The 22,809-nt window shown below is 49.1% G+C and overlaps 1 protein-coding gene across 2 annotated transcripts in view; it reads right to left on the bottom strand.

Annotated features, from left to right (window-relative positions):
* IGLON5 (IgLON family member 5) overlaps positions 1–21,786 on the bottom strand; it is a 131,491-nt gene extending 109,705 nt beyond the window's left edge. For both annotated transcript variants that reach the window (XM_053398175.1, XM_053398176.1), the window contains exon 1: positions 21,378–21,786. In XM_053398175.1, the coding sequence (XP_053254150.1) occupies positions 21,378–21,771 (394 nt within the window). In that variant the 5' untranslated portion in view covers positions 21,772–21,786. The remainder of the gene's footprint in view (positions 1–21,377) is intronic.
* Positions 21,787–22,809: the final 1,023 nt, after the last annotated feature.

Here is a 22,809-nt window from a genome sequence, read left to right as displayed (position 1 = left end):
TCATTTGAAAGTTGACTAATCTCTCTGTGTGTCACACAGAGTTAATATTCACAAGAAATAGTCAATACACATGTGGTCTTGTATGTTTTTAGGGTTCAGGAAGAGTTGATGGGAGGACTTTTGGAATTTAAAATTGTATATTGTCCACCATATGGCCAGTTTACACTCAGATGGGGTACACTGTTTCTGGGACCGCACTGTTTCTGACTAAAGGTAGTTTGCATGCTTGAATGTTCTCCTTACATCAATATCTCCCATCACTGTGAAAATGGCTGCAGCATGAGAGCGTTCAATCATGCGGTTTTCAACATTCAGCCAATATATAGTGCAGGCCCAGAAACCCATTAAAACGTGATTTTTCTGAATGTATAGACAGACTCTCAGTTTGAGTGATGCGTCAAAGTAGCCCAGTTTCTGTGCCTGGGAAAGCAGAATTCCGCAACCTGTGTGAATTTTTCAAATGAAACTGGTTCACTTTGCATTGCATAATTTAGCCTGTTTGCTGTAAGAAAAGCAAAGAGCATTGCCAAGTGCTTCAATCTCGACCCCGCTGTGAATCTCAGCTTTTACTTTTTAAACAGTCTCACTTTGAACGCTTGAGGCTTAAAGTCTCCTGGAAGGAACCCTGATTCTGGCTGCTGGGATTTTGTCAGGCGTTGCCTACACACTTTCAAGCACACCTGTGCAGCTGGGTGTGTGGGTGTCTGCAGCTACCATATCCCAGGGGCACGAGGACTTCCACTTGAGTAAGAGCACCTTGCCTGCTCTCTTCCCACTGTGCTTGCCTCGTGCCCTCCCCAAATCTGCTCTGAAGGGTTCTCCAGAAAAGGCTGGGATTCTTCCCTGTCTAAAACCCTGGAGAGAGCCCCTGTCACCCAATGATACTGAGTTAGAGGGACCAATAGTCTGACTCATTATAAGGCAGCTTTCTATGTTCTCCTTGGCCAGCTGGACCAACTGGTCCACCCCTGCAGTTTGTGGAGAGATATACAAGAGGAAAAGGGATAGGGCCATCCATCAAACTGGGGAGGGGCACCAATGAAACAGGCCACAAGGAGCCCCTGCAAACCCAGAGCCAACCCTGGTTGGAGGGGGCCCAGAGGGCACAGCCTATCACCCTCCTCTTTGCACATTTAGCAAACACCTGGAGTCATGAGCAGCACTTCTGCCTTCCAGGGAAGCTGAGCCGTTATGACTGATCTTCTCTTTTCAGACAGGCAGACAGGCTTCCAAGGAATTCCCTGGACTGCAGCTTGGAAGGCGCCGGACAAAGGCTTTGGAGGCTTAGCACGGCTCCTTTTGTCCTGCGCTGTTCTTGGCCAGGTAAACCCTCAACCGCCCCGTCAGCTTGTTTCCCCATCTGGTTCTCCGCTTCATTTACAGTCTGCAAGACACCCTTCAAGGATCCTTCCTGGACGACCTTTCCTCTGATCTCCTCGCGGCTGTCGCTGGCAACCTAACCTGTCACTTCCCCCCCGTCCCTTTGCAGAAATGATGATGACATCGGTTCCCTTCCCTGAGCTGCCAGATCGCGAGAGCGGTGGTTCTCTTGTCCTTCAGAAAAGGGTGTCCAGCCGCTGCTTCTCGGATTTGTCTCGGCTGTGGGTGTTTCCCCCGCCCCCGGGGGAAGGTGGAGGGGATGAGGTTTAGCAGCAGCGTCTAAGCCTCGGCTCCCCTGGTATAAGACAACAGGTACAAATCATAGCCTGCCACTGCAACCTTCCCTTTTGACAAAGCAGACGCCGCATCGCTCTGCTGAATGCTAGCCCTGCTCAGTCTTTATAACACATCCGATCAAGGCAGATGCCTCTCACGCCCATTCCCAGAGCTGCCCTGCCTTAAATCTGGGTCCTTGACAGCTCGCTGGAGCTTCCATCAAGCACCACAGAGGGTGAGAGCATAGCTAGATGCAGGGGCATAGCATGGGTAGCCAGGGGGACGGTATCTCTGAGCGCATGATTGTGGGGGCATGAAACCAGGCACCCGCCCTGCCTGCCGCCAGGGGTCTCTGAACCCCACAGCCTAGCCTTGCCTTGCCATCACGACCCTGGCACCCTCACCTGGCCAACCTTGGAGGGATGCACCTGCCAAGGGCCATGTTGGCTGGCCGGGCTCCCCCCTGCATGAGCGGGCAGGCAGGTGGTGCAGCACAGCCCTGTGAACCCGGCAATGGCGAGGGCTGGGCTGGCACAGCAGGTATTGTTCACCCTCTTTGCCCTGACCCTAGTCCTGCCTGGTGCATGCGTACGTGCAAGCATGCCCCGGGCACCAGCAAAGGACGCAGTGCCACTGATCAGGTGACCTGCCTGGCTGTTTGGAGCTTAGAGGCTTCTTAGGGCGGGAATAAGGAAACTGGTGGTCCTCTAGATTCTCACTGTTGGGCTCCAGCTCCCATCAGCCCTAGTCACTATGGCCAGTGGGCAAGGATGATGAGAATTGCAGTCCATCAGGGTCTTCTTCTAAAGCCACCCAAGTTGGTGGCCATTACTATTTCCTGTGGAAGGGAGTTTCATAGTTTAACTGTGTGCTGTGTGATCTCGGGCCCAGAACGGCTGGGCCTCACAAGACTCAGGGCCAGCCACTGTGCAGTAATGACTATGGCTAAACCTGCATGTATTCTGTAGCCCAGGGGCAGTGGCTGACCTTGGGGCCTCAAATTTCAGCAGCACCCTTTGTGATGCTAAAGTTTGGCGCCCCCTCACGCCACATTCTAAATAATAGTTTTGGCGTCCCTTGTGGCGTCCCTGAGCTCAATGCAACTGAACCAGTTGCACTCCACTAAATCTGGACAACAATTTCCATCATCCCTGACAATTGGCCAAACTGAATGGGGCTGGTGGAGTCCAACAGGTTGGAGATAGTCCATGTTGACTATCCTTGGGGCAACCATGAAATTCAAGGGCAGACGTTAGGCTTTAGTATCCTTCATGTCTCAGCTCTCTTTTTAAAAAAACATTCCAGTTTCCAGATGTAAAAAAATGCATGCCCCACAACATTTTGGGAGGCTAATTCAGAGCACCCCCTGACCCCGTGACACAGTCACTTGCCACTTGCCCCCTCCCTGCCACTGCCCCCTTCCTTGCCCAGCCACTCACCACTGCAACCCTTTCGCTCGCCCCATCCCCCACTCCTACCTTTGTCTGCTGTCTTCCAAGTCCTGCTCTGCAGCCTTGGGAAATGCCTGGCGCAGCCTGGCAGGAGGTTGGCCCAGCCTGCACAGGGTCTGGAGATACCACACAGACCAGACCAGCTTTCTCTTCCTCCTCCTGCACTGTAGATGTACTTCCAGAAGTGCCATGGCGAAAGGAAGGAGAGGAGTGGTGACGCATGGGGTCAACGTATGTTTTCTTTCCATTATTTGTTCCTGTGCTCTGGTGTGAGCCAACTGACTTGCACCGCAGCACAGAACCAAAAAACGCCCATATTTTGGTCCCATGCTTTGTCACGGCCAGAGCTCAGGAGCCAAAATGGGATGTCCAGGATTGGGCTGACAAGCCAGGGTGGCTTCTGTCAACCCAGGACGTCCCAGTAAAATCAGAACACTTGTGTGAGTTATATCTGAAGGAGCGTCTCCACCCCCTTCATTCTACCCAGAGGACCAGCGCTGAGGGCCTTCTGGCGGTTCCCTCCCTGCGAGAAGCCAAGTTACAGGGAACCAGGCAGAGGGCCTTCTCATTCCCACCCTGTGGAATGCCCTTCCACCAGATGTCAAAGAGAACAACAACTACCAAACTTTTAGCAGACATCTGAAGGCAGCCCTGTTTAGGGAAGTTTTTAATGTATGATGCACTATGGTATTTTAATATTTTGTTGGAAGCTGCCCAGAGTGGCTGGGGAAGCCCAGCCAGATGGGCGGGGTATAAATATATTATTATTATTATTATTATTATTATTATTATTATTATTATTATTATATCTCATGAACTCTTGGAAACCTTAGGTAGGACAGAGCTAAACTTCCTGTAGAGATGTCAAGGTTTCAAGGCCTTCCCGTGACCAGTGCAAGCAGAATAAAGCATGCATAATGGACAAAGCGCATGCAAAAAATGTTCCATTTGAATGATTCTCATGAATCTAACTTATTTTGTGCATGACACTGTTTAGTGAGGAGCACACCCAAACCTGGGTAGGCTCAAAGCTGTGCTCTTTACAGGTTTGCACCTTCAGGAGGCTCTCTGCTTCAATCTGACCCAAGAAGTAAGGTTCTAGATCTCATGGTCATTGAGAAAAATCTCGGTGGACTTCCCCACCTTCCCTCCCACTTTCATGCATGCACTGTCTTCCAAGTCCTGCTCTGCAGCCTTGGAAAAGCCAAGTAAACGGTTGTCACTCGGCTTGTTTGCATGGGTTATTTCAGATCACAGAAACTGGGCTACCCAGTTACAGAATCTGGGTTTTGATTTTTGACACGGAGCACACGTGGGGAGGGAGGCCTTTCGGTGTGACCTTTATTGTCTCCTTGCAATTCATATGCAGATCCAGCTTGTTCCTTGTCACACGGAGGCCCCCTGAGGAGTCTATCTGGGAAAGTGAATGAGCTTCTGCTACGGGGGGGGGGGGCTGGAGGAGGGCCAAATGTTTCCTGTAGAGGTTTCTGCACCCTTGTCTGACTTGTCATGTTCCTTGAAGGTTTCCTGCTACACAGTACAGCTGCGAACCGTTTCAAGGATACAATAGCACCTTGCTACGCTTCCCTGACAGGTTTAAGAGCAGTTTATACATTCGGCAGGATCCAGGTGGCATAGCTTCTCCCGGACGGTGCCACGTCACGCTCCGTCTAGGTGGGTTGTTGTCAGGTTTTCAATTGTTTGCTTGGCATTATTTGCATGTCCGCCCCCCCATGAGGAATGAAGCATCTGCCTGATGCAGGGGGTGGGAAACAGACTGTTTAGGATGAAAATTATGTGCAGGTCATTTTTCCTGACCTGCTAATTTTCTGCACGCAGTACTTTCCCCCTCTCTCTTTCATGCAGGAGCACCAAAACACACACACAGCAACGCTTCGCTGGCTGAAGCAGCCCAACCCAGAAAACCTTTACCGCTTGAGTCTGCATAACTGGTAACCCGAGAGCCTCAAGCCACCAGTTTAGCATTTGTACTGGCAAAGGGGCGCTGGTAAAGAAGTGACTGTGTCCTGGAAATGCTGTTTTCACACTTTCCGTGACATTGGCAGGGGTGGCTTGGGTGAGGGGTAGCCAACTGGCAGCCCGTAGGCAGCATCCGGCCCATGGTTTTCTTTGGCTCCTTGACGCTGCAGAAAGCCTTCTGGATAGAGGGCAGGAGGATGCAGGGGCAGAAATGCCTCTGCTTCCTCTTCCAGCTGGCTCCAACGAGGGTGGAAGGACTGCACCTCAGTGGTAGAACATCTGCTTTGCATGCAGAAGGTCCCTGGAGGTCCCTGGCATCTCCAGGCAGGGCTGGAAGGAAGTCCTGTCTACAATCCCAGAGAGCCGCTGCAGTCAGTTTGCATGATACTGAGCAAGGATGGGCTAATATCACATGGTATTAAGCAGCTTCCTCTGTCTTAGCGCTGTGCTGAAAAGGTCTCCCTTAGATGCTCTTGACCCTAACTATTCTCCATTGGTTAATGAGAAAAGAAATGCATTTGGAAATTATCAACTGGGAGAGAAAATTTCAGTGAAATGCTCATGGGTTCAACTTTTCTGTTGTGGTCACTGGGGGGCATCTTTGAGTGCCCTTTCTGTCACTCTACAAATCATCTCTCCAGTGGCCTGAGCTCTGCAGCCTTCCTGGGTGCCCACCCTTCAGTTATGCATGGCTATCTCCTCCAATGGACCTTCTTCAGATCAGGAAGCTCAGACAGTCAGGGAGGCTGCAGAATGGTGGGTATATGTTGTCTAGAAAGAAAGAAAAAAATGCACATCATCTTTGGCGTCCTTGCCGTGCTGAGGTTAAGCTCCACACCCACTGAAATTGTACAAAATTTCCCGAGAATGAGGCAGAAAACTGGAAGCTTCTTTTGCAGAGTAAGAAAGTGTTTGAGCAACCGCAGAACAGATTTCAGGACAGCACTGCGTCTTCCAAACACAACATCTTCCAAACACTACATCTTCCTATACCCAAAGTGGAAGGGAAGACAGTGCAGTCAGAAGATGTGGTGATGGCCACCAGCTTAGACAGCTTTGAAAGAGGAGGTGCTAAAATGGGTATTTGTCATTATTGCTATGTGGAACCTCCAGGTGCCACCAGGTGCTAGTTGCTGAAGAGCAACTTTGAGCAAGGACTATTGCCTTCACGAGCTGCTCTTACATTCATGGAATCAAGGCTATCAATGACTACTAGCCATGATGACTATGCTCCACCTCCATTGTCAGAATCTTGCCACTGGCTTCTGGTTGGCCGTCGCCAGAACAGAGTGCTGGATTAGATGGGCCATTGGCCTGATCGAGCAAGCTCATCTTATGTGAGTTTCCTGGAGACATTTGTTTGGCTACTGTGGGAAGCAGGATGCTTGATTAGGTAGACCCATGTTTCCCAAGCTTGGGTCTGCAGCTGCTTTTGGACTACAATTCCCACCATCCCTGATGACTGGTCCTGCTAGCTAGGGATGATGGGAATTGTAGTCCAAAGAAAGCTGGAGACCCAAGTTTGGGAAACACTGAGGTAGACCTTTGGTCTGACCCATAATGACATAGGAAGTTGCTTTATACAGACTACTGCCCCATCTAAGTCAATATTGCCTCCACTTATTGGTAGCTGCTCTCTGTGAATTTTGGCAGGGGTCTCTCCCAGCCCTACCTGGAGATGCTGGGGTTGAGCTTTGGACCTTTTGAGTGCAAAGCAGATGCTCTACCACTTGCTGGATGGTAGGGGCTCCACCATCCAGGAAGATGCTTCTGCTCATGGAAAAGGCAACTCAAAGTACTCCTACCCTCACTAGAGCTAGCAGTAGATCCATAGTTCTTTTCCACCTGGACTGTCTCCTCTCCCACCATGGGGCCTTTGGACACCAATTGCCCTGCAGGGAACAACATGTTTATGTTCTGTTTTCATTTTAAGTGTGTGGTTCTTGGTGTATCCATTTGACGTCCATAAATGCTGCAGGCTGCATTAGAGGCCTGCAGTTGAAAAGCAGGATGTGAAACTGCTAAATAAATAGCCGCAAATAATCAACCACAAACCTACCCTTAAGAAGCTGAGTGGCACAAATGGGGAGCATGTAGACTACAGCTCCCATCTTCCCTTGGCCATGCTGGCTGGGGATAATGGGATTTTGAGTCCAACAACATCTCAGATTTAAACTGTTGGCAGCGTTGGCACAGTTGGCAGTGTGGGCAGCCACTATAGGTGTCGATGGAAGCACAGGTGTAGAAGACGAATGTGGCAATCACTGCCTGGTGATCTACAGCCATTCAAATTTGACATATGCCATAGTTGCTGACTACAGTAACCCCTATGCCAACAGCAAACTGATAGTACCAGCCAGGATTGGGAAAATATTCTAAATTCATGCAAGAACAGCAGGAAAAGGGAGGGTGTTTGTGGTTGCTGACTTTCAGCTATCTGGTCCCGAGGTCGCCAAGGATGCCCAAACAGGAACTTCATCAGATTTGGTAGCAGAGGGAATTCATTGAAAACTCTGCCTTCAGCACGTTCACCCTGCTGGTCCCAATTCCAAACTCTGCTGTTTCAGCAGAAAGTGTTATTGGAATCTGTTTGGTCACTTGAGGTGGTATACAATGCTAGTGCTACTCCAAGCAGTCCTACTGAAGTCAATGGACATGACTAACTCAGATCCATTAATTTCAATGAGTCTACTCAGAGTAGAAGGTAATTTGAGACGACCCATCAGTGGAAACCAAGGACTGGCCTAGACAGACCTTTGATTTGATTCAGCAAGGCGGCTCTTAACGTTGGAACAAATGCGTATTAATCATGGTTCAATTAAAAGACACACACAAAGAAATTCGTTGTTCGGCATCGTCAACATGTCCCTGAACACGGAGCAGTTTGGGGAAGTAATGGAATTTTACTGGGAGCTAAGGTGAAAGTTTCTTGGAAATCCAGAACACAGCTTTTGTAACGGCCTCACAACCAAATCATTTCTGCCGTAACTATAACAACACCAGCAAGAATGCTGTGGCCGGGATCCAGAGATGTACTTCAGGCATGCCCGAGGGCTTGGGTACATCCAGTGGGATTTTTCTCTCTCCTTTGAAAAGCAGTCCCCACTCCCCGTCAGTACCATTTCGCAAATTGATTTGGGATTCCCTTGCCATGTGGCAAGTCTCCAAATCTCTCTTGGGTGTGCCAAACTAGTTGTGCGAGTTCTTTGGAATCTTTGGGGCTGCTCTCCATTAGTGCTGATAATCGAGAATCAACATCAGCATTGCAAATGATGTCCAGGCCGGTGCCCACCCACTTGCATTATTAATAAAGGACGCACCCAACAATATTAGGAAAGGCAGCCTCTGATTTCAATCAATGCCTTCAATGATAACTGAGAGCTGTTTTACCAAAGCTGTGTACACAGTATACATTTAAAGCACACACACATTGAAAAAGAATAAGGGGAACAATAGTTTAAGGGTGCTGGAATGGTGGACCTGTGAGAGCTGAACTACAGTTCCCAGGATTCTTTTTTTTGGGGGGGGGTGCTTTAAATGTGCTTTAAACAATATACCCAGCCTGAGTCTTAACCGTTAAAGCCCTCTCTCTCTCTGTTAAGGAAATCTTAAATCAATTAACTGTGAGTTTTAGTTGATTGATCAACTGATTAAATCTGCATACATTTGCATATGAATACAACACTGGGGGAAGGGGCACCCTTTCTTTGTTTTTAGATTATGCATGTGTATGTCATCATCTCAGAGAAGACACTCCCTGTGTCAGAAGGTAGGAGGTAGACCTCACTAAGAATGAACAATCCAACCATGGATTTAAGAATCGCCCTCCAGAATCCTCTTTCCACAGTGGCCAATTTGATGCCATCTGGGAGACCCCTCTTCAGGGTATGAAGTCTCCTAGGACATAGTAATCAGCTGCATACTGCCTCTGATTCTGTGCCCAGTCTCCGTGATTAGTAGTTATTGATAGCCTTATCTACAATGAAGCTGGCTGATTCCCGTTTAAAAATACCTAAGTTAGTGGAATTGAGTACTTACATTTACTTTTCAAAAAAAATAAAAATAAAATAAACTGTCACCCTTTAATTTGGGGTTCCTTTTTAATTGATCAGAAGGCTTTTAAAAATCCAACTGATTAATCAATGCTGTGCATATATACTTGGAAATAACTCCTACTGCAGCGGTGGGGGAAGCGAGTCCCTCCAAAAATTACTTGACTCCAACTCTCATTAGCCACAGTCAACGTAGCCAATGGGCAGGGATGAGGCCCAGAAACATCTAGAGACCCACAGGTTCCCCAGTCCTGCCCTACTGTGAGGGTAGCCGATGGGTCTTAAACCCTCAGTGAGTTAGGGACTTCCCCTGCATGCGAAGACAGGCTCTGGTGGACTGAGCGGATGAGACTAATAGTGGGTCCACTGGTCCAGAAGGCAGTTACTGCATGTGCTATAGAGCAGCGGTTCTCAACCTGTGGGTCCCCAGATGTTGTTGGACTACAACTCCCATCACCCCTAGCTAGCAAGGCCAGAGTTTTGGGATGATGGGAGTTGTAGTCCAACAACATCTGGGGACCCACAGGTTGAGAACCGCTGCTATAGAGGGAAGTTAGGGACAGGTGGGGCTTGTCAACCTGGGAAGGTAGCCCATCTAGGAGAAGGGAAACTGGTGTTAAGCCTCTGCTGCCTTGCAGCTATAGTCATTTGTGAGAAAGCCTTTGGGGAGAAATCCTGAGGAAAAATCTCCACCTGCTGCCTTGTGGGACATCTTCAGGAGAAGAAAAGGCTAAGGAGTGAACCCTACACAAATCTGGAGTAGACTCCCTAAGATGGTTTGATGGCGTCTTGTACGTCTCCTTCCAGCAACTTCTGCAGCCAAGCTGGTGCCAAACATATTGCTCTGCTTTCCTTTGGATCCCATCGGTGAGGTCAAGAGGGTCTTGTCATCTGGGCAGGACAGGACCAGCACACACACTGCCCAGGCTTGTACCCTGGTGAGGTCACTTCAGTGCTGCCAACGCAGCAAAACAAGGCAGGAGGCAGCAGTTATGAGTTACCAGCCTCTGCAGCCAAGGCAGGCGCTGTGATTCTCCAGCAGCTTGACTTCACCCCCGGAGGCACACTCCATTGCCTCTTGAGTCAGACGGATGCCAACGACAAGCTAGTAAGGAGAAATTCCTCCCTGGTTAAGGACAAATTCCTGCTATGCTTCCACAGTTGGAGGCAGTGATGTTTTTGAATACCAGTTGCTAGAAAACACGGGAGGGGGGCAGGCAATGCTCTTGTGCTTAAGGGTTGCCCTCAGTCATGTGTCTGGCCAATGTGCAAACAGGATGCTGAACTAGATAAGACATTGGTCTGATCCAGCACATCTTTTTATGTTCTTAGGTTCTCAATTGCGCTTAGCATTGCAACCTAAATACTGAAGCCCTACAGGATGGATGGATAGCCACACATAGATTTTTGTGCATGCAACTATCATGTGCAGGGGGGAACACATAAAACTGGCTGGAGAAATTTGGGTTTTTCTGAGACTCCTTGCTCTCATTTCTAAGACCGCAAGTTGTCTTAAAAAAAACAAAAAACAAAAAAACCAGCAACTTCCAAGTTGTGCTTGAAAAAGCGTGGGCAATACCTGCTGAAATCTCAGGTGCCAGAGAGGTAGCTAAAAACGGTTTCTCGGTGGCCATTGAAGGGAAGTAGAATTCCTGAATAGCAAACTGTCCTTCCCTGTAATGAGTCAAACCAGAATAAATGATGGAACATTTTAAGTAAAGACCACAAAATTAATTATGCAATAGAAGAGATATCAGGCAACATTGCTCAATTTGCATAATTTAGACAAGCCCCAGAATTCAGTTTCTCTTTGTGCAAAGTTTGTATACCTGGGTGCAGGCCTATATTTTACGAATTATACAGGGCAGGTTTAATTTTTTAAAAAATATTTTGGAGCGCTCACAACCCTTATTAGGGCTCTGTAGTTCAGGGGAGAGAGAAGTTCTCTTTACTTTCTCCTCCAATGTCCTTTCCCCCAAGGAACTGAGAAATGACACCCTTAGCTGACTTTTTACATCAGTTAGCGGTCTAGGATCCCTCTCTCAGAATTAAGTCCTACTACTTGGCGGATTTTGAGGCAAACGTCACACAAAGGATGACCAATTTTGGCATTCGTGCAGCCAGAATTAGACTGAAATTTGCAGAAGTAAATCCGATTAATTGCAAGGAGGAACATTTGTTCCACTCGATGATCCAAATTGCGCCGACGGACGTATAAACCTGTCTGCTGCTTTTTATCCCAGCCATGAGTTTGTCTCCCTGCCTACCTGCTTCTTTCTTTAACTGTTTCTTTGCAGCAAGATATTGCGGTGGCCCAAAGCCAGCTATCATAATACAGAAATAAAAGAAAATAAGCACCTTACACAAGTCTACAGATCTAAACAACGAAAACTTTCAAGATTCTGTTCCAAGAAATACAGAATGTATTGGGAAAAGGCAAAGATGTAGATCATTGCGGCTTCTGGTCAGAGTCCTCACACACTGAAATCACCAGTGGCTGGTGATTCTCTGGCAGGAAGTACCTATAGGTAAAGGTAAAGGGACCCCTGACCATTAGGCCAACTCTGGGGTTGCAGCGCTCATCTCACTTTATTGGCTGAGGGAGCCAGCGTATAGCTTCCGGGTCATGTGGCCAGCATGATTAAGCCGCTTCTGGCGAACCAGAGCAGCGCACGGAAACACCATTTACCTTCCCGCCAGAGCGGTACCTATTTATCTACTTGCACTTTGACGTGCTTTCGAACTGCTAGGTTGGCAGGAGCAGGGACCGAGCAATGGGAGCTCACCCCGTCGCGGGGATTCGAACCGCCAACCTTCTGATTGGCAAGCCCTAGGATGTGTGGTTTAACCCACAGCGCCACCCGCGTCCCAGGAAGTACCTATAGCCACTGCAAGTAACTGGTAGGAGGGCTGACACCCACACCAGACATTTAAAGCACTTTTAGACCACTTTGAACAGTTACCACTTCCCCCCAAAGACTCCTAGGACCATAGATGCCAACTCCTCGAGGACCTAGGTGTCCAAGCAGCCACAAAAATTCCCCATGAAGCGGCTGGGCACCCATAAATTTCAGTACCAGGGTCATTCATGCTGCATGGCACACATGGCCTCAGACACCCACAGTCGCAGGGCCAAGTTGGCACTCCTGCCTGGGACCTGTAGTTTGTTAAGGGTGCTGGGGAATCACTGCTCTGTGAGGGCTCCCCTAACAACCCTTAGCACCCTTAATACACACTACAATTCCCAGGATTCTTTGTGGGAAGCCATGACTCTCTAAAGTGCCATGATGCTGCTTTAAAGGTACAGTGTAGATGCGAACTTAGCCAACATTATATAAGCCAGGAGCAGAAAACTCTTTTCCACCCAAGGGCCACATTTCTTAATGGGCAGCTTTCTGAAGGCTGGCCAATAGGTGACAGTCCAGGCATGCAAACATCAGAGGTTTCTCTCTCCATTCAGGCAATAGCTGTTATTACAGTTTGATACCTTTTAGCCAAGCAAAGTATTATTATTATTATTATTATTATTATTATTATTATTATTATTATCATCATCATCATCATTATTATACTGCCCTTCATCCAAGGATCACAGGCTGGTTCACAAGTACAGTGGTACCTCGGGTTACAAACACCTTGGGTTACAAACACTTCGGGTTACAGACTCCGCTAACTCGGAAGTAGTACCTCGGGTTGAGAACTTTACCTCAGGATGAGAACAGAAATCGTGCTGCGGTGGCGCGGCGGCAGAAAGAGGCCCCATTAGCTAAAGTGGTACCTCAGGTTAAGAAGGGTTTCAGGTTAAGAACGGACCTCCAGAACGAATTAAGTTTGTAACCAGAGGTACCGCTGTACTGGAAGAAGAGGCAGGGCTAGCCTGGAGAATGTCCCAGGTGCCAGGAAAAGAAGCCTGAAAGAGATACATTTGGTCCCTGAACCTGAGATCACCACCCTTGATGTACTAAGAACGTAACTGTTTGCTGATGATCAGCTCCTGGCACAAGATTTGGACATCACCAGAGCCTGTGGCTAGCCAATCAGCAAACAACACCTTTGCCTGGTGCTGACTAAGGCTGACACATGCAACAGAATGAGATGCTGGAATCCCAAGGTAAGGAGCAGCGAGTGGACTGCACCACTTCAATCCAAAGGTTGAGGCTCCAGTTTTGAATGCTTCTGCGAGGGAGAGGGAAGGAACAAACTCTCTGTAACTCAAGATCTTGACCCACTCCCCCCTGAGCTAGTTTGCAGGATATTTTATTTTATTTCGCAAAGGGAAATATTTTAAAAATTGTGACACACAAACGCCCTTCATAATTCTGGAAGTCAGGCACATCCAATGAAGCTGAATGTTAGAATATGCAGGATGGACAAAGGAATGCATTTCTTCAAGTAGAGCAGAGAGAAACTATGGAACTCACTGCTGCAATAGCCACCAACCTAGCATCACAGAATCATAGAATCATCCCCGCTGCAATGAAGGGATCTCAACTAAAGCATGGCAGATGGCTTAAAAACCTCCAAGGAAGGAGAGTCCACAACCTACCAAGAGGGACCATTCCCTGAATGGCTTTTAGACAGCAAGATCAGGCTATCAATGCCTACCAGCCATGTTGGCTATATTCTCCCTTCACTGTCGGAGGCAACGACCAGTTGCTGGCCAGCTCCTGCTTGTGGGCTCCCCATTGGCCACCGTGAGATTGAGGTGCTGGACTACATGGGCCTTTGGTCTGGGACCCAGTAGGGTTCTTTCTGATGGATGCCATGATATCACATGCACTCAGGTAAATCAGGTCAACCTCACTGCTAGGCACAGGTTTTCCAGGTGCAGCTTCCACCAAAGCTAACTCGGAGAAATCACAACCGACTATTCTGCCACTGACAAAGTTGAGAGTGCCAACCATATCGAACCTATAGCAAAGCCAATGTTGTTGCATCACTGCCATGTACTCAACACTCAGGATCAAAGCAATCTTCAGCGTCTGACCACTCGGTACGTACAGTATGGTTTAGTGCCACTGTTGTGGAAACTGCAAGTAGCTGGCAGCCCGTGCCATCAAAACCGACAGGTACAAATTGGACATTAACAGATTTAGACTGGAAATCAGAAGGCAGTTAATATTAAGAGGTGTAAAATTATGGGGCAGTCTCCCCGGAATGGCGATTTGAGCGAAAAGACCCTTGTGAACATAGGGAAGCTGGATAAATTTAGAGGGGATCAACTGGTGATTACTTTTCTCAAGCTTCATGGGAGTCGGAAAGGTTTTGTTTTGGCCCAGCTTCTCCTTTGCATGCAGAAGGTTGGCTCCGCCATTAGGCAGTATGAGGCACCCACCTCAGGCGGTTTGATCTTGAATGTCATGAAAGGGCAGCAAATTGTTAGTTACTGCATTTCTCTTGCCAGAGTGCTGGAGAGGTGCTTATTTTCTGCCTCAGGTGCCAAAATAACCCAGTTGGCCTTGGATAGCATGCACCTTGACTTGGGGCAGGGGTGCATTTGCAATGAGGCAGCGCATGGTCTTGGGCCAGGCAGCTGAGAGGCAGCAAACAAAATGCCACTCTGGATAGATCTGTAGATGTGGGGAAGTGTTGTGGCTCAGTAGCAGAGCACATGCTTTGCTTGCAGAAGCTCTCAGGTTCAGTCCTCAGCATCTCTGTGAGGCACTGGAAGAGACCCATGGAGAAACCATGGAGAGCTGCTGCCAGTTGGTGCTGACAGCACTGAGCTATATGGATCAATGGTCTGACTCAGTGCTTTTTTTCCAGGAAAAATAGGTGCCTCAACTCACCACAAAGTTGTTACAATAAGTCACCATGTGACTCTGACCACCCTGAACAGATGCCAGTTTGCCAACAACTGTGTTCACCACCCATGGAGGTGCTTAAAATTATGGCAAACTAGCTGGTTTTAGGGGTCGCCCCTGGTTCTGGTGCAAGTCAGATAAATGTGCTTCCATCTCCCTCGTTCTCTTAGATTCAGACAGATGGCTAGGGCAGTTCGGAAGGGCCCTCAAGCAAACGCATGCATGTGCAATGGTAGAAGCCTGTCTGGAAAGCTTAAAGCCTGTGTTCCTCTGCTTTTGCCTTTCCTTGGTCACCTAAGGTAGATCTACCAGGTATGTTTAGCCTGAGTAAGAGAAGACTGAGGAGTAGCACAGTAGCATCCTTCCAACAAGGCTGGTTTGCTATTGCACTCCCGGGGCAGGCAAGAAAAGACCAAACTGGCTTAAGTTGTAGGAGGGCAGATAGCTGAACATTAGCAGAAACTTATTGATGGTACAATCTGTTTGATAAAGGAACCAATTACCTAGGGCAGTGGATGAGCTCTCCCTCACTGGAGGTCTTCAGGCAGAAGCTGGGCAGCCATCTGTTTAGGGTGGTCTAGCTCTGGATTCATAAGAACACAAGAAGAACCTGCTGGATCAGGCCCATGGCCCATCTAGTCCAGCATCCTGTTCCCACAGTGGCCAACCAGATGCTTGTGGGAAACCTGCGATCAGGACCTGAGCACAAGAACGTTCTCCCCTCCTGTGGTATTCAGAAGCATTATTTCTTCCATGAATTTGTCCAATCCTCTTTTAAAGCCACCCAGTTCCCTTTACTGAGCAACTCTATGATTCTGGGATCTATTAGCATGTTCATCGACTGCACACACACACACACACACACACACACACACACACACACCATACATTTAAAGCATGTGACTTGCCCAAGAATCCCAGGAACCATAGTTTGTTCCAGGTGCTGGGAATTGTAGCTGTGTGAGAAGGTACAGTTCCTAGAAATCTTTGCAGGAAGCCATGTGAATGTGAATGTATGGTGTGTGGTAGTGTATGTCTCCACGCCAAGTGCTGGGGACAAGCCAGAATTGTGTTGTGGTTAGAGCGTAAGACTAGGGCCTGGGAGACCAGAGTTCAAATCCCCACTCCACCATGGTGTTCACTTGCTGACCTTGGGTGAGTCATAGTCTTTCAGCCTAACTTACCCCACAGAGTTCCAAAAGGCATTTGACTGGCTGGTGTGGGAAACAGGATGCTAGGCTAGATGGAGCTTTGGTCTTGCCCAGGGGTGTGCACAGATATGCTTTTTCTTACTTTCTGAACTTTTGGAGAAGATGCAAACCTGACCTTTTCGACAAATTCACGGAGCGTTGGGCTACTGACAGACTATTAGCCACAGCAGCTGAATGGAATCTTCAGGTCCAGTGATAGCCTACCTCTGAGTACCAGGTAGCTTTCATGTCTTGCCCATTAGCTTTTAGACAAGTCAGACTAATGGTCCATCTAGGCCAGTATTGTGCACACTCACTGGCATCAGCTTTCCTGGGTTTCCCCAGCACAGCTTGAAGATGCTCCAGGGATTGAGCCAGGGAACTTCTATACTCAAAGCAGAGGCACTGAGTTACAGCCCCTCCAACCCCACAAAAAAAGGAAGAATTAGATTTGTTCACCGGCGTTCCTGTTGCTCCTATCCATCCTTTGCAATGGCAAAGGATATTGAGAAGCTGGAATGTGTGCAGAGCAGGGCAACCAAGATGATCAAGGGTCTGGAAACCAAGCTTCATGAGGAACGGTTGAGGGAGTTGGGTTTGTTTGGCCCAGAAAAGGAGGCTGACAAGAGATATGTTAGCCATCTTCAAGTATCTCAAGGGCTGTCACATGGAGGAGGGATCATGCTTGTTTTCTCCTGCTCTGGGGGCTGGGGCCCAAACCAACGGCTTCAAGTTGCAAGAAAGGAAATTCTGACTAAACATCAGGAAGAACTTTCTGACATTAAGAGCTTTTTGACAGTGGATGTGGTGGACTCTCCTTCTATGAAGGTTTTTAAGCAGAGCTTGGATGGCCAACTGTCATGGATGCTTCAGCTGAAATTCCTGCATTGCAGGGGGTTAGACTAGATGGCCCTCGGGGTCCCTTCCAACTCTACAGATCTATGAGTCTATAAAATCACAGTGTAAAGCCAGTAGGCACAAGGTCAGTAACAGCCAGTGCAAATAGCACAAACTCAGACAACCTCATCCTGACACTCCCAGCCATACTAATGCCTGCAACAGAAAAACCTCTGCAGCCTTCCACGCCACTGCCAATACTTCTGAACAAAGTAATCCCAATCATATCAGCTGGGAGTAGATGTCAATCATGCATGCAAATAAGCAGGAATTTCAAGGAGTTGTACTTTCTGTGTCCTGAGCCTGACGTTACACGCCGCAGATTAATGTTCGAAGTGGGAGAAGCAGACATGCTCCCTGCGCGGGGACAACTGAACCATTTCCCACCATTGGCAGCAGGGCGCGATGGGGGTGTTGGCGGGGGGGGGGGGTTCGCAAGCCACTGCACCTTAAAGCCAATCAGGCTGATTTACACTTTCACTTCCCAGTCTGATACACAGATTGGGGTGGAGTTACTCTTTGGCTTTCGCACTTCTGCATTTTGTGAGACAGCTCTCATCTAAAATAAAACCCCTCACATGCACAGACGTGTGTGCATTACATGCATATTTTAGTTCCAAATATGCTTATTTTAGAATGAAACCTATACAGAAAAGTGCAGACATACATCTTTTTAGAATGGAAAGTGTGCGAAATATGTATTTTACATTTGAAGGTGTAAAAAATGTCTTTTCCTGCAGGTTTTTTTTTTTTTTTAAAGAAAACATTATTGCAGAATGATGTTGAAACTGGGCAGAAAAGGTTTAGATTCTGGCATGGATCAGGAATTCAGTGATAGGGCCACACTTTTGTTTGCATGAGATGCTCGCAGTTCAGTCCGATATTTTCAGTTATAGGAACTCATAGGAACACAGGTCCCATTCCACAACTATCTATTTGTCCATCTAGCCCAATATTGTCCACTCTGACCACCAGCAGCCCTCTAGGATCTTGGGTAGAAGTGGGCTTTCACAATGCCAGTTACCTGCTCCTCTTAAGTTGAAATGTCGAAGAATTTTGCCCCATTCAAAGCATCTGTTCTACGATTAAGCTATGGTCTCTCTCCCTAAATTGTAAAGCATGGGTAGACAAACTAAGGCCCAGGGGCCGGATCAGGCCCAATCTCCTTCTAAATCTGGGCCGTAGACAGTCTGGGAATCAGCGTGTTTTTACATGAGTAGAATGTGTCTTTTTATTTAAAATGCATCTCTGGGTCATTTGTGGGGCCTGCCTGGTGTTTTTACATGAGTAGAATGTGTGCTTTTATTTAAAATGCATCTCTGGGTTATTTGTGGGGCATAGGAATTCATTCATATTTTTTCCCCAAAATATAGTTTGGCCCCCCACAAGGTCTGAGGGACAGTGGACCAGCCCCCTGCTGAAAAAGTTTGCTGACCCCTGTTGTAAAGGGTTTTAGGTACAGTAGATGGGTTTGGGGAGGAGGGTAACAGCTCCTGGAACCTCAAGTGCCCTCTGCGGTCGCAGCAAGTAGTCCTGTTGGGCTGGGTGGGCCAGCTAAACTGCCTTTCATCATTCTGCCCCCATCACATAGATCCCAATCCCACCAGACACGCTGGCAAAAACCCCAGATACCCACTTGTATTTACATCAAAACCTCTGAGCTTCATCAGGCTCTGCCAATGAAACTGCTCATTTTGGTGATGCCACCACTGTGTGGCACCAACCAACAGTGGCTGGCTGGCATTGAATGTCAGCCCGGCAGCCAGTGAGAACGTTGGTCTCAAAATAGGTCAGAGTCAGAGCACCTGCTGTCCACAGACCCGACCCATGGCTTGAGCATGGGCACTCCTGTGAAAGAAAGAAAGAAAGAAAGAAAGAAAGAAAGAAAGAAAGAAAGAAAGAAAAAGACAGCGAGTGTGTTGCACTGATGGAAAAGGCCTTTCCATAAAAGGCTGATCCAACTATTCAGAGCCCACAGAAAGGTAGCCGGGTTAGTTTGCTGTAGCAAAAATAACAGAAGAGGCCTTCAGCACCAGAATATGAACAAACCCCTTATTGGATACATAGGCAGTGGTCCACAGAAGGTCATGCAGCTACAGATTTGATGGTCTCTAAGGTAGTATGGGATTGGTCTGGGTTGTTCATGCTGACCAAAGGTCTTCCAATTCCATCAACTGAACAATACCCACACCAGAACCTCATTGCCAACAAGGGGATGCAGATGTCACAATCACCCAAATGACCCTTGTGATTTGATTTGATTTCACTACCACTAATACTAGTGTTTCCTGTCACACCAACCTCTGCAAATTGGGAGAGGGTAGGTGAGGATGTTCTTCTCCTTCCCTCCCCACCTTCCTCTTTCTTTCTCATAAGGTATGAAGGCTCAGGACTACTCAGTTAAATTGTTTGGCAGTACATTCAGGAGAGATGAGAGAGAAGTAACATATAATTAATTTATGGCATTCACGACCACAGGATATGATGATGATGTCCGCTAGCTTGAGATGGATTAGGCAAATTCATGAAAGATAGATCTGTTGATGGCGGAGACCCAGGACAGCCTCCCAGGATAGAATGTGGACCTCCTCTTTCAGGAATTGTGTGTCTCTGCATGCCAGGTGCAGGGGGAATCTGGGAGATGGCTGTCCTGTCACGACAGAACATTGGAGTAGGTAGACCTTTGGGCAGACCCACCAGGGTTCTCACAATCCCATTTCAAATGATAAAGCCATCCACAATGTTCCAAAGCACTAGCCTGGCATTAGCCTGACCTGCAGTGCCACAGCTCCAAGCAACCACACTTACAACTCCTCACTTAACCACCCCACGGTCAGTGCCAGCAACCGCACCAAAATGCCAATGTTGGCATCTGTGCTGAAATCAGGACCATTGGTCAAGCCATGGCAATGATGCCTGTCCACCCCACCACCACCACCACCACCACCACCCAGTGACAAGATTAGGTCTACACACAAGGCCAGGATCGGTGGCATCAAATTCTCACCAGGTGATGGAGCAATGGGCTTTGGAAGGGCAGCAAAGAGAGACAGCAGGCCAAGGATGAGAGCCAAGCATCGAAACCCAAGCAGACAGATCCTCTGCATGTTTACTTGGAAAGGAGTCCCCCTGAGTTCAATGGGACCCACTCCCAAGTAAGTGCTGTACATAGTGTTGCAGTCTCACAGTCCCAAAGTGAGCACCATGGCATGGTCTCTCTCTGTGTGCATCTCTTACCTTCTACAGCGTCCATCCCAACATCTATCCTCTGGGTTCATCTAAACCTCTATAAATATTCTGGTCATCATCAGCACCACCATCACCTATCATCACCTCTCTTCCTTTCCCCAATCCCATCTCCCTCTCCCTCCCTCCCTCTCTCACACACGCATTACACAAGTCCCCTTTTTGCTCTTTGTTTATTCCCCCACAAATGTATCCATCTGGTGATTAGCATCCATACAAGCCGTTCATTCATAGACCAGGGTGTCTCCATCCCTCTCCATCTCTCTCCTGTATGGTCATCTCTCCAACATATTAGGAACACACAAATCCCCTCCTGTTTCTCTCCAGATCTGCACCCTGCGCCCAGGAACCCCTCTCTTCCCTCCACCCGCCAGAACCCTTTGCAGATCTTCAGGCGGCTTGCTCCCTCTCTGCCCACAACTACCCCGTGGCAAACAAGTCGTGCAAAGAGGCAAGCGGCGCACTTAATTAACGACCGGCATCTCCGACGTTACCTATCCGTGGCAGGAAATGTACAGTAAGCATTCAGATACGCAGACCGAACGGTCCGGCGGAGAGAGTGAGCCGGATGTTGGAAAGGAGGTGCCAAAATTGTGCATTCACAAAGCACGCATGCAGTTGTTGTGACACCTCATTGGGAGGGGGGGGGGCTGAGAGAGATCTGGGTTTCCGTGGCATGCATCTGCGACCAAGAACGACGTATCCCTAAGGGGCCGCGCAGATATTTGCAACGCGGTTGGGGGTGGGGAACCCCACGCTTATACTTGGGACAACTCCAAGGTACCTCGGCGAAATGTAGCCCCCCCTAAAAAAAAGACCCCAATCGTGCGCACAGCCACACACATCTGTGGCGCTCGGTTGGTCTGCAGACCCAGGGACAGAGCACCGCGCAACTGTGCTAGAGAGATGCTCCCAGCGCATCGGTGCAACTGCGCTACCGCCGTGGCACGCCACACAGCCGTGTCTCCCCGTGGCGCGCACACAGGTACGCATTGGGTATTCCGTCCGCGCACTCCTGCTCTCCCAGCCCAGCCCCCGCAAACCACCACCAGCACCACGCACACCCCGCCACCGCCACCCCGCGCAGCCGGAATGCAGCACCTTGATAGAGGAACAGCATCCCCATCCTGTAGAGGAGCGTGACCAGGAGTGCGCAGTGCATGTCTCTGGCTGGTCCTGGGTGCCGGCTGGGGGGCGATGCTGCAGCAGCTGCCGGAGGAGGAGGAGGAGGCGGCGGCAGAGGAGGAGGAGAGCGAGACACAGGCAGCGATGGAGGGAGATACAGGCTGGCTCTCGCATTCAACCCACCGCCAGCCTTGCTGCATCTCATGAGAGGGGGGGGTGTATTGTGGAGGGAAGAGAGGAGGGAGGAGGAGGGGAGAGAGAGGGAGCTACTGAAGGGGGTGAGAATTCTGACAGACAGCTGGGCAGAGATGAGGGACGCGCCCGGCAGGGCCAATCCGGAGTCCGGGTGGCTGGGAAAGGGGCCGGGCATGCAAATGAGGAGGGAGGGGGGCCGCCAATGGGAGGGAGGGAGATGAGGCTGGTGGGACGGGCCGAGGAAGGGGGGGTGATTTATGAGGGGCTCTTTGTTACTGCAGCAATGCTGGGGATGAGGAGAGTGGGGAGGAAAGAGAGCAAGCCCCCCCCCACGCACACAGAGCCAGGGAAACCCAGAGAGATCCCGGCTAGGCTGTTAAGCCCCCTCTTCCCTCCCTCACCCAGCCCCCTTCCTCCGGCTTCCCCCATAGAGGAGCATCTTCTGTGGGTACCTCCTGGGGATGGAACGGAGGAAGGGAGTTAACTCTTGCAGCCCATGTCTCAGCTCTCTCTCTCACGACTGTCTCTTGTCTAACCCCCTCCAAAGTCTTTCCACCACTTCCTCCGCCCCATGGCTCGCCTCAAAGCTGTCCTCAGCACTTTTTTTCCCTTTCCAAGCGCGACGACCTCTTGGCCCTGCAGGCTTCCCCTTCCTGAGTCGCTGCAGTCCTGGATCACCTTCAGCTAAGTTAGCCAACCCCAGAGATCCAAGATGTTTTTCTCAGCTTTTTGCACCTTACCTAGACTCTGTGCTAGAAAGGCAGTGAGATGTAGTGGTTAGAGCACTGGATGGGGTTACCTGGGCAATATTGGCCCCTGTCACTCTTTCTTTCCTTCCGTCCCTCCTCTGATGCCCTCTCACACCTCTGCCTGCTTAAGGCTTGCACAGCTGTTTGTTGCAGCAGCCCTGGCTACAGTGGTACCTCGGGTTAAGAACTTAATTCGTTCTGGAGGTCCGTTCTTAACCTGAAACTGTTCTTAACCTGAGGCACCACTTTAGCTAAGGGGGCTTCCTGCTGCCGCTGCGCCACAGCTGCGTGATTTCTGTTCTCATCCTGAAGCAAAGTTCTTAACCTGAGGTACTATTTCTGAGTCTGTAACCTGAAGCGTCTGTAACCCAAGGTACCACTGTACAAGCTCCCCAGGTGAATAGTGCCTCTGGGGCAGGCCAGGGGGTGCTTAAGCATATCTGGCGCCATGGGGCAAAGATCCC

The sequence above is a fragment of the Podarcis raffonei genome, chromosome 8, assembly GCF_027172205.1.
Source record: "Podarcis raffonei isolate rPodRaf1 chromosome 8, rPodRaf1.pri, whole genome shotgun sequence".
NCBI classification, from domain to species: domain Eukaryota; kingdom Metazoa; phylum Chordata; class Lepidosauria; order Squamata; family Lacertidae; genus Podarcis; species Podarcis raffonei.
Note: the sequence above shows the minus strand (reverse complement) of the source record. Positions and strands in the feature narration are given on the sequence as shown.